The following is an 11877-nucleotide window of genomic DNA, read 5'->3' on the forward strand; positions in this document are numbered from 1 at the left end:
CTCCTGATCTGTGACCATGATCATCATGTCTGGGCCCAAGAGGAGGCTTCAGTGAAAGTGACTTTAAATTCCAAAATGTGTCTAAAGGCAGCTGGAGCTGACACTTGCTAGAGTGTCAGAGAACTAACCATGACAGGCATGAGGGAATAACACAGAGCACACACCATTGAGGACACAACAACCAAGTTTATTAACATTCTCTTGCTTTTACTGCATGCTTCTAATTAAAAGTTAATAAAAATTTGTATGAGGAGAAAATAATTTAGTTCAGTTCATTTTCAAACCATAATGTTAAAAATTATTCTTTTAAAAGAATGATTTCTTTCTTTCTTTAGCTTTCTTTCTGTTAGCAGTAGCATTTCTGTCTTCATTTAAAAAAAAAAAAGGGGGGGGTGGGGACAGGAAATAAGATTGTATGACTCTGTTTTTCCAGAATACTTAGGGAAGCCAGATTCCCAAACAGGAATTGCCCCTGGTAAGCCTGAATAAAATATTCAGATTTCAAAATGAGAAGAAAATGTGGAAATAAATTTCATTATGTGGATCTTTGAAACTTGGAAGTGCTAATTCCAAGAGATTTTTATATTAGATACCCCAAGCTTCGTATCCCATTGGCGGTCATCCTGTCCTCTGTGACAGGGAGGATTGAGATGGATAAAGAGTCCCATTAGCACTAGGGGAGGTTTCACATGTAAATCCCTTCACAAATGGGAGAGCAAATAAAGAGTGTCCTGCTTAGTAAGTCAACATAACTTGGGTGTTAGTTTTTTCTCCTAGAAAAGTGCCCTTGGTGGTTTGTTGTCTTTGAAGTGGATGAGGCAGGAAGCTCTCAGCCCACAGTGTTTGCCTGCTTTTCCTTCCCATCAGGATTGTCCAACATCCTCAGCCTTTTCTCCAGCCTCTGCTTCCATTCTTCTCTGAGCCTGAGGAAAAGAAACAATATTCATGGTCATTGCATTTGTTTCCGCATCTGCTGGTGCAGTGAAGTTTATTTTCTTCTGAAGAATATTTTTAAGAGAAACAAATGGCTTTTACAAATTAATGAAGAAAATAATTAATAAGAATAATGAACAGTCTATGAATGAGTAGTTTTCTCCAAAATTTACTCCTTCCGAAATCCATATGTGGATTCAGTGTAATATCAATCAAAATCCCAGCAGGACTTTTCTGTAGCTATCAACAAGCTGATCCTAAATTTTATATGGAAAGGCAAAAGAAATTGATTAGCAAAACAACTTTAAAGTAGAAGAAAGTTGGAGGATATAGACCATGTGACTTTGAGGCTTAATATAAAGCTACCATCATCAAGACAGTATAGCATCAGTGAAGGAACAAACAGATCGTAGAACAGAATAGAGAGTATAGATATAAATACACACAAACACAGACAATTGATTTTTGGTTAGGGACAAAGACAACTCAACGGAGGAAGGATGTATAAGTGCTAGTCACTCAGTCATGTCCACCTTTTTGTGACCCCATGGACTGTAGCCCACCAGGCTCCTTTGTCCATGGGATTTTCCCAGCAAGAATACTGGAGTGGGTTGTCATTTCCTCCTCCAAAGGATCTTCGCAACCCAGGGGTCAAACTCACATCTCTTGTATTGGCAGGCAGGTTCTTTACCATTGAGCCACCTGGCACAAAGGATAGCTTTTAAGAAAAATTGTACTGGAACATGATACATCCATATTAAAAAAAAAAAAAAAAACATGGCCCTTGACCCACACTCACATTTTATACAAAATTAACTAAAAATGAATCACTTACTTGAAGGTAAGTAAGACTAAGGCTTCAACAAAACAGCCAAAAAATAATATCTTCATGATCTTGGGATCAGGAAAAAAATCTTATATACAACACAAAAAAGCATGATTCTTAAAAGAAGAGAAAATTTGGGAGTTTATCAAAATTAAAACATTTACTCTGTGAAAGATGCTGTGAAGAGAATAAAAGACAAGCCATTAACAGTATTTGCACATAACATGTCTGATAAGAGACTTGTTTCTAGAAAGCATATTTCAAACTCAATAATAAGAAAATAATATAATGGATAAAATATTTGAATAGCCATTTTTCTAAAGAAGTTATATGAGTGGGAAATAAACCCATAAGACATGCTCAACATAATTAGGATGAGTGGCAAATAAACAGATAAAAGATGCTCAATATAATTAGGAAAATACAAATTAAACCACGAGGAGGTATCACTCCCTTGACAGAATGATCAAAATAAAAACAAAGCCAACTCTGTCACTCTCCACCTTCCCTGGCAAAACTGAAATTCAACCCACCAAACCAAAAACACCTTCACAACAAAACTCAAACCAAGCATTAGTCAAGATGCTGAGTAACCACAATTTTCTTACATTGTTATTAAAATGCAAAATGGTGCAGTCAGTTTGTAAAACAATTTCTTACACAGTTAACCATATGTTAACCATATGACCCAGTAATCTCAATCCTGAGAGTTTACTCAAGAGAAATAGAAATTTATATTCACACAGAAATCTGTATGCGAATGTTTATAGCACTTCATTTATAGTCACCAAAACCTGGAAATAACCTAAATGTACTTCAGTGGGGGAGTGGATCACCAAGTTATGATACATTCCTACCATAGAAAAGTACTCATCAATGAGAAGGAATGGATACACACAATTGATACACACAAGAAGAAGAAATCACAAGTACATTGTGCTAAATGAAAAGAATCAGACATAAAAGACTACATACTGTGTAATTCATTTATGACATTCTGGAAAAGGCAAAACTATTGTGATGTAGGACAGATCAGTGGTTGCTATGGACTGGAAATTGGTACAGAGGTTGACCCAAAGCAGAAGCATAAGGGGATTTTTGTCAGAGTGATGGAATTATTCTATATCTTGACTGTGGTGATTATGTGATCCTGATCATTTGCTAGACTCATAGATATGTACACAAAAGGCAAAGAAATGCAGGCTTATACATCAATTAAGAAAAAGAAAGTCTATAATCTACCAGGCACAGACTATACATATACAAATATAGTTTCCTTAGAAAAAAATCCAGCTAGTTTCTATGCATATGAAAAGATCTCAACCAAACTTGTAATTAATTAAATTCAGTTTAAAACAGTGAGATGCCATTTTCCCCTGTTACATTAAAAGTGATTAAGAGTTTGACAACACATAGTATGAGTGACAGTAAAATTTGGCATTCCCACACTTGAGTGGAAGTTTAAACTAAAACAACCTCTTTGCAAGACAAGAGGGCAATAGTTATCAATATTTTAAACATTCATCCTTTAATATAACATCTTCATTTCTATGAACTTATCCCATAATATTATCCATGTATGAAAAATATATGTATAAGTATTATTATTATTGCAACATTGATTACAAAGTCCCCAAATGAAAAACAACCTAAATGTTCTTCAAGGTGATTGGTTAAATTGATTGTCACGTCATTATAGTAGAAGACATTAAAGAAGAACTGAAAATGTTAATATAGAACAACTTCCAAGATAGAGTAACTTAAAAAAGGAAGTTGCAGAACAGTGAAGATTGTATAGGTCCCATTTTGTATAGAAATATAGCACACATATTTATTTGCTTATTAAAACTAAAGTTTTGGGGAGACATATATGAGAAATTGTTGATGGCTATTTTCTCTGGAGAGTGTGTCAAGGAGCCTAACTGAGAAGGACACTGGTTTTCCAAGGTATACACTTGGTTAGTTTCTTAAGTTGGATAAATGCTTTCATTCATTTACTAGGGCAACCTTGAAAAAAATAACACAGACTGGTTGGCTTAAACAACAGACATTTATTGTCTCACAGTTTTAGAGGATGGGAGCTTAAGATGGAGGTTTGATTTCTCCCAAGGCCTCTTTCCTTTGCATGCAGGTGGCCTTCTTAATCCATCCTCACGTGGCCTTTTCTCTGTTTGTGCCTTCTTGGTGTCCCTTTGTTTATCAAACCTCCTCTTCTTATCAGGACAACAGTTAGATTGGACTGGGACCTCCCATAAAAAGTCTCATTTTAACACTCATCTGTTTTAAAGGCCCTATCTCCAAATACAGCCACGTTCTGAGGAAGGACTGGGGGTTAGGGCTTCCACATACGAATTTGCAGGGTGGGAGGCACAACTCATAACAGTGCTAAAGCAGTGCATGATTACTATGGATAAATTAGAATATATACTAAAGAATAAAGAAAACTTGGATTCAGCTTTACTTTTCAGTCTTGTAAATAACCCTAAAATGAATATGATAATATGTAATACTCTTTCTATATACTAGTCTACTTTCATTGAAGAGATTCCCAGAGGTGAATAACGAGAAGGTGTAAATTTTTTTAAATTTATTTTTATTTTTGACTGCACTGGGTCTTCATTGCTGTGCTCAGGCTTTCTCTAGCTGTGTCTAGTAGGGGCTACTGTCTAGTCCCAGTGCTTGGGCTTCTCATCACAGTGGTCTCTCTTGTTGCAGAGCATGGACTCTAAGGCGTGCAGGCTTCCATAGTTGTATGGTGTGGGCTCAGTAGTTGTGGTATATGGGCTTTAGTTGCCCTTAGGCATGTGAAATCTTCCCAGACCAGGGATTGAACCCATGGTCCCCTGCATTGGCAGGGAGATTCTTAACCATTGGACCACCAGGGAAGTCTGAGGGTATAAATATTTTGAAAGCTCTAGGCATCTATTACCAAACTGTCTCTAGGAAACTTCTTACTTAAAAGTCTGCTCAATTATGGGCTCAAGAGAGAATGGAAAGAATTTGGAATGTTGGCCTGTTGTTGGTGGTAGTTGTTGCTTAAGTGCATTAGCAACCAAGGATGGAAAATTAAAATATTGAGAGAACTGAATACTGTAAAGACATTGGTTGTCATCCTCATTCTGCTTCAGCTTTAAATAGAATGAATGACACAAAGATATAATTTTCCAGTTTGAAAGGGGAAATAAAACTTGTAACTGATACTTTTCCATTAGTGGGCACGTACCTTACACATGGACTTCCCTGGTAACTCAGTTGGTAAAGAATCCACCTGCAATGCAGGAGACCCCAGTTCAATTCCTGGATCAGGAAGATCCCCCGGAGAGGGCTACCATTTCCTTATCAAAGGGATCTCCCCAACCCAGGGGTTGAAACTGTGTCTCAGGCGTCTTCTGCATTGGCCAGCAGATTCTTTACCACTGTGCCACCTGCGAAGCTCCAGTATCATGCAGGTTCATCATTAATTAAAGGGGCTTTAACTTTTCCTTTGTGTGGTGAGCATGAAAATGTGTTGCTCAGAGATCCAGCTGGCCAATTGCCTGTTTTTGTGAATAAACTTTTATCAGAATATAGCCCTGCCCATTTGTTGACATACTGTCTGTGACTACTTTCACACAGTGGTGGAATTGAATAGTTGCAACACAAGAGTATATGACCCACAAAGCTGAAAATATTAAGCATTTATTGTTTGTCTGATTTCATCAAATCATAGCTGAATTGCAATCACAGGTGGACTATAGACACAAAGATTAGCAAAAGCCAATAGAAAGATGCTATGAGAATCAGTTGGCTATATGAAATGTGTAATAAAAAGCATTGTACATTTTCTTATGATTTGTAAAGATTTGTGTTACACGTCTTTATATCAGTAAAATTTATAATAAACTTATGTACATATATGTGTGTATATATATATATATATCAGTTCAGTTCAGTCGCTCAGTCGTGTACAGCTTTGCAACCCCATGAAGTGCAGCACACCAGGCTTCCCTGTCCATCACCAACTCCCCGAGCTTACTCAAACTCATGTCCATTGAGTCAGTGATGCCATCCAACCATCTCATCCTCTGTCATCCCCTACTCCTCCTGCCTTCAATCATTCCCAGCATCAGGGTGTTTTCAAATGATTCAGTTCTTCTCATCAGGTTGCCAAAGTATTGGAGTTGCAGCTTCAGCATCAGTCCTTCCAGTGAACACCCAGGACTGATCTCCTTTAGGATGGACTGGTTGGATCTCCTTGCTATCTAAGGGACTCTCAAGAGTCTTCTCCAACACCACAGTTCAAAAGCATTAATTCTTTGGCACTCTCCTTTATTTATAGTCTAACTCTCACATCCATACATGACCACCAGAAAAACCATAGATTTGACTAGATGGACCTTTGTTGGTAAAGTGATGTCTCTGCTTTTTAATATGCTATCTAGGTTGGTCATAACTTTTCTTCCAAGGAGCAAGTGTCTTTTAATTTCATGGCTGCAGTCACTATCTGCAGTGATTTTGGAGCCCCGCAAAATAAAGTCTATCACTGTTTTCATTGTTTCTCCATCTATTTGCCATGAAGTGATGGGACCAGAAGCCATGATCTTAGTTTTCTGAATGTTGAGTATACACACACACACACTCCACAGAGAAGTAGTTGTTAAATATTTACCAGCACACTATAACTTGCTTCCCATTTTTCTCTCACAGGAGCTTCCCCCAATAAATCTCATACTCATCTAACTTCATCTTGCCCTCTATTCTTTGAGGACCCAAATGAATACATTTGGAATGATTAATTTATTATAGGAACAGAATTTAGGAATTTGGGGTTTATGACACATTTATTCACTTTTTATAGTAGCTATATCACTATATATTACCAGTTGGATGATAGATACCACTATCCACCTAAATCCCCATTAAATCCTGTTTTATGAGTATCTATACTGTTAACTGCCCCTTTCTGGTCACTATCTTTCATTACTGTGTTGCTTCTCTATCTTTGTGCTCTCAGTAATTTGGTGAATGGAAGTGTATATGGAACTTTTAGTCTATAGTAAGAAAGGTCAAAATGAAAAAGATAATACTTAAAAATTGGTATACAGAGTCAGATACAATAGAAGAGTAATAAAACAGACATTAAAGCTTGAAGAGAACTTTTTTTCCCTTAAGCCTAGAAATATTGACCTCACTTTTCAAATGGAGACCAGATAATACCTACTATTTATTGTTTGAGATTCATCTGATTTGTGGAAGAGTTGTAATTAATATCTAGGAATACAAATTCTGCTTGTTTAGTATGAGTTTTGACTAGAAAGCAGGATTTGGTGAGGAGGGTGGTGAATCTTAAACTAGAATCCTAAGAATCAGAGATCAGCTGGGCACATAATTAGTGTTTTTCTATCACGTGCTTGCTAGGCCCAAATAAATGTCAGTTTGGGTCCTCCAAGAAGCATAATTGAAGGAATTACCTATGGAAAATAAAGCAGGGGCTGAGGGGTGGGGTGGGGAAGGAGGAAATGATTGGATAGAAAGAACCCCAAACCACAGCATAGTTGACATAACTAATAAGCAGGAATCAAAACAGAGGAAGGTGAATGGTCTTGGGGTGAGGACTAATAAACCCCTCTCATCACACAAGTCAACCAGATTCAATGTATATTGACATTGTGAGTTCTGCTAAATTCTGAAGAAGAATTTTGAAGGTCATACTTATTGCATTAAAACATTATTTTTTTCATATAAGTAAGTACTATACAGTTACACATAGTTTCAGCCTGGTTATTTAGACTTAGATGTTCATGTAGGTTATCATCTAAATTGAGATTCTTTGGAAAATAAAAGGGAGCATAATACATGATGATAACAAAATGATATACATATACCTGGACTGTCCCAACACACCAGATTTGTCCATTATTCCCACAGTACGCTTGACTTCTCTCAGATTGCCTCAACAGTTATTTCAAACCCATTTTCTGCTTCTCCAGGGGACTGACACCTGCTGTGTTGCTTCTTTCTAGCCAGACTCAGAGATAGTAAGATGATTTCTAGTTCTGAGACCACCCACTTTGCCTTGTGATCTCATCTCCAGGACCTCTTCAACTCACATGTGTTCCCAGGGTAAATGGATTCTCTGCAGCTCTGGCTGCATTCCTCTCCATCAGTGAACCCATAGGCGTGTGCTAATAAGCATGTCCATGGTAAAACACCTGTTTCCACTCTACTCAGATCTGGCACAAGGTCTTGCTGGTTAGCTCAGCTGGGGAACAGAAGGCATTATTGGCTCTGGCATTGGTGAAAATTTTTGACTTTTTTTTTTTTAGATTTTTGTCTTCTACCGTTCATTTAAAACATTTCTTGATTGCACAGTGGCTTGAATTTGCCAGTTTTTAAAATGGAGGGTAAAATTTTTTAAAAAGTGTTAGTCTTATGTGTGTGTTTGTCACTTACATATATGCATTTTGGAAAGTCATAACCCAGGAGGCTGAAATAGGAACCTAAGTGTTTATGCCATTCATTGGTCTGGTCAAGTGTATGCTGGAAGATAATTATTCTAGGACAAAGTTTCAAACTATATGGTTACATTAGCAATATATAAACATTCTGACATTTTGTTTTGATTTCTCTGGGTACTGAGAAGCTATGTCCCCTTAGGAGCTGAAGAAGGGTTTTAAGAAGTTACTGTTGGTACAACACAATACATATGATTATATGTGTTTTTAGCTCAGCATACTCAGAAACATGGAGGCACATGCCTCGTTGTCCCTCAGAACACAGATGCCATTACACTTGTAAATGAGCATCTTAGCAAACAGACAGCTTGGCTGGGCTATTCCCATTTCAGTAATGGAGAACCCAGACAGTCCCTGAAAAGTTGAGCTGATCTGTCTGCTCCAAGGCACTACACACATGAGGGCAAGTGCTGGCCATTTTAGTCAGGGCAATGTTGACACATGTGACATGTCTTCTCACATAAATAAATGTCCCCCTCTCAGCAGACTCTTTTAGCTAGAACAAGTTCAACTGCCAGTGAAGGGAAGACCACATTATCCTCCACACCCCAGATCTTAATATGTAGGATCTCAAAGGTGGGATCTTTCACACTTATACACATCTGTTGATCTAACTCTGAAATTCAGTATAATCTTGTGTCCTGGGGATTGCAACAGAGGCAGGGTGAGGAAGAGATTTTTTTCAGTTCATTAAGATATAAATAACAGAAACTCAATTTTGTTTATACCAAAAAAGCTTGTTCATATCTATATCATTTGTTCTCAATCAGGGATAACTCTGTCCTCCGGGGGACATTTGGCAATGTTGGGAGATAATTTTGGTTGTCACAATGGGGGAGGGGAATCCTACCAGCATCTAATGTTTTGAGGGATACTGCTAAACTTCTTACAAGGCACAGGACAGTCACTCCACTAACAAATAATTATAAGGCCCTAAATGTCAGTAGTGTTAAAAGGATGAGAAATCCTGATATAGATGGTGGCATGAGTAGATGAATAAATCATGTCTGTAATTTTCTATATTTTATGATAGTTTGACATCTTAGAAAGCTTAATGGCCACAGAAAGGCTGCCCTTCCCAGGGCTAGCCCTTTCTTTTGCATGCCAATCAATCCTGAGTCTGTTGCCCCTACCACCTGCTTATCTCTCTAGCATACATAAAGCCATATTTCTTCTGCTCTATACCATCCCAGGGCCAGGACAAGCACCAGACAACTAGAGACCACCCATAAATCCCCAAACTCCTGGGCATTACTCAAACTAGCCAATCCTAAGCTGTTGACTCTGCCTTGACTTGTTTTTTCCTTGGAAATGCCAATAAAGGCTCTGGCTTAGACTTTCCCCTTGCTTTCATCTTCTGTCACCTGGCCAAAACCTGGTGCTTCCCCTGTGGCCCTGGATGGCATGCAGCGATACTCTCTCTGAAAGCTGTGAATATAATAAACACCTTCCTTCTAAGCCTTGTTCTCCTTTTGATTTGTGGCTGCACTGACCCAACAACATCGCTTCCAACATTTGCATAATTAGGACAGTGGGTAATGAAAATAATTTAGCTTCTCCATCTTCGTATCTGGTATATTTCTGGGGAAATCTCCCTTGAAAAACAGTGAAGAAACAATTCACATACTTTCTCAGGGCACTCCTTTCTTGACGATCTTCCTCCAGTTCCCGATAACAGGTCTGTTTGCTAATTTCCTTCTCCCAGAAGCTTTTGAGCTCATGACAGGTTTCACAGCAGAAGACTTCTCGACGAATGTATTGATTGTTCATCCTCTAAAAAGAAAAAGAAAAACAAATCCAAGTACTTCAAATAAAGCCACTCTAATTTTGGAATGATGAAAGATGTTTGAATCCATACACTGCTATTTACAGATTTTGTGACCCCATGGATTATAGCCCTCCAGGCTCCTCTGCCCATGGAATTATCCAGGCAAGAATACTGGAGTGGGTAGCCATTCCCTTCTCCAGGGGATCTTCCCAACCCAGGGATAGCACTCAGGTCTCCTGCACGGCAGGCAGATTCTTTACCATCTGGTCCACCAGGGAAGCCTTGGTTGCCTAAATATGTTGCCTAAATATTTTTTTTAATTCTTCTTAAATCATTTTAATATCTTACTAATTTTGTCATTAAATAAAGTAAAGTAAAAAATTTGATATTAGTTCATCTCATATGTGTGAGAGTCATGATTTTAACTTAAAAAATTATCCTTTAACAGTTATTTCCCAACTGTGTATATGTGTGTAGAATGAGATGGTATGTGCAAAGCTCTAGAGGCAATGCATGGCAAATAGCAGGCACCCAATAAATGTTATGGTCTTTCCATCCTTCTTCACAGAATAAAAATAACATCTATCATTTACAGATATCAAAGGAACATTTCATGCAAAGATGGTCACAATAAAGCACAGAATGGTAAGGACCTAAGAGAAGCAGGAGAGATTAAGAAGATATGGCATGAATACACAGAAGAACTATACAAAAAAAAGTTCTTAATGACCCAGATAACCACCATAGTGTGATCACTCACTTAGAGCCAGACATCTGGGATGTGAAATCAAGTGGGCTTTAGGAAGCATTACCATGAACAAAGCTAGTAAAAGTGATGGAATTCCAGCTGAGCTATTTCAAATCCTAAAAGATGATGCTGTTAAAGTGCTACACTCAACATGCCACAGATTTGGGAAACTCAGCAGTGGTCACCAGACTGGAAAAAGTCAGTTTTCATTCCAATCCCAAAGAAGGACAATACTAAATAATGTTCAAATTACCACACAATTGCACTCATTTCACATACAATAGCAAGGTAGTGTTCAAAATTCTCCAAGCTAGATTTCAATAGTACATGAACTGAGAACTTTCAGTTCAAGCTGGATTTAGAAAAGACAACGGAACCCAGAGATCAAATTGCCAACATCTGTTGGATCATAGAAAAAGCAAGAGAATTTCAGGAAAACACCTACTTCTGCTTCACTGACTATGCTAAACCCTTTGACTGTGTGGATCACAACAAACTGTGAAAAATTCTTAAGGAGATAGGAATACCAGACCACCTTATCTGCCTCCTGTGAAATCTGTATGCAAGTCAAGAAGCAACAGTTAGAACCGGACATGGAACAACAGACTGGTTCAAAATTGGGAAAAGAGTACATCAAGGCATATATTGTTACCCTGCTTATTTAACTTATATGCAGAGTACATCATGTGAAATGCTGGGCTGGATGAAGCACAAGCTGAAATCAAGATTGCTGAGAGAAATATTAATAATCTCAGATATGCAGATGATACCACCCTTATGGCAGAAATTGAAGATGAACTAAAGAGCCTCCTGATGAAAGTGAAAGAGGAGAGTGAAATAGCTGGCTTAAAGCTCAACATTAAAAAACTAAGATCATGGCATCCGGTCTCATCACTTCATGGCAAAGAGATGGGAAAACAATGGAAACAGTGACAGACTTTATTTTCTTGGGCTCTAAAATCACTGTTCATAGTGACTGCAGCCATGAAATTAAAAGACACTTGCTCCTTGGAAGAAAAACTATGACCAACCTAGACAGCTGCTGATGCTGCTAAGTCGCTTCAGTCGTGTCTGACTCTGTGCGACCCCATAGACAGCAGCCCACCAG

General features: G+C 38.1%; 1 protein-coding gene across 1 annotated transcript; it reads right to left on the reverse strand.

Annotated features, from left to right (window-relative positions):
• Positions 1-763: 763 nt before the first annotated feature.
• On the reverse strand, positions 764-10126 carry FAM240B (family with sequence similarity 240 member B). The gene is made up of 2 exons (XM_040245493.1): positions 9881-10126; positions 764-923 (listed from the first exon to the last, which is right to left on the reverse strand). The coding sequence occupies exons 1-2, from the start codon at positions 10021-10023 to the stop codon at positions 830-832; spliced, it is 237 nt and encodes a 78-aa protein (XP_040101427.1). The 5' UTR covers positions 10024-10126; the 3' UTR covers positions 764-829.
• Positions 10127-11877: the final 1751 nt, after the last annotated feature.

This window comes from Oryx dammah, unplaced genomic scaffold (assembly GCF_014754425.2).
Source record: "Oryx dammah isolate SB20612 unplaced genomic scaffold, SCBI_Odam_1.1 HiC_scaffold_1, whole genome shotgun sequence".
Classification (NCBI taxonomy): Eukaryota; Metazoa; Chordata; class Mammalia; order Artiodactyla; family Bovidae; genus Oryx; species Oryx dammah.

What these genes read in the sequence shown, in the direction of transcription:
- FAM240B (XM_040245493.1), bottom strand. Translation starts at nt 10,023, where the DNA reads ATGAACAATCAATACATTCGTCGAGAAGTCTTCTGCTGTGAAACCTGT. An exon ending in GAAAGGAGTGCCCTGAGAAA is followed by an intron (nt 924 to 9,880) that starts GTATGTGAATTG and finishes TCTTTTCCTCAG; the next exon opens with GCTCAGAGAAGAATGGAAGC.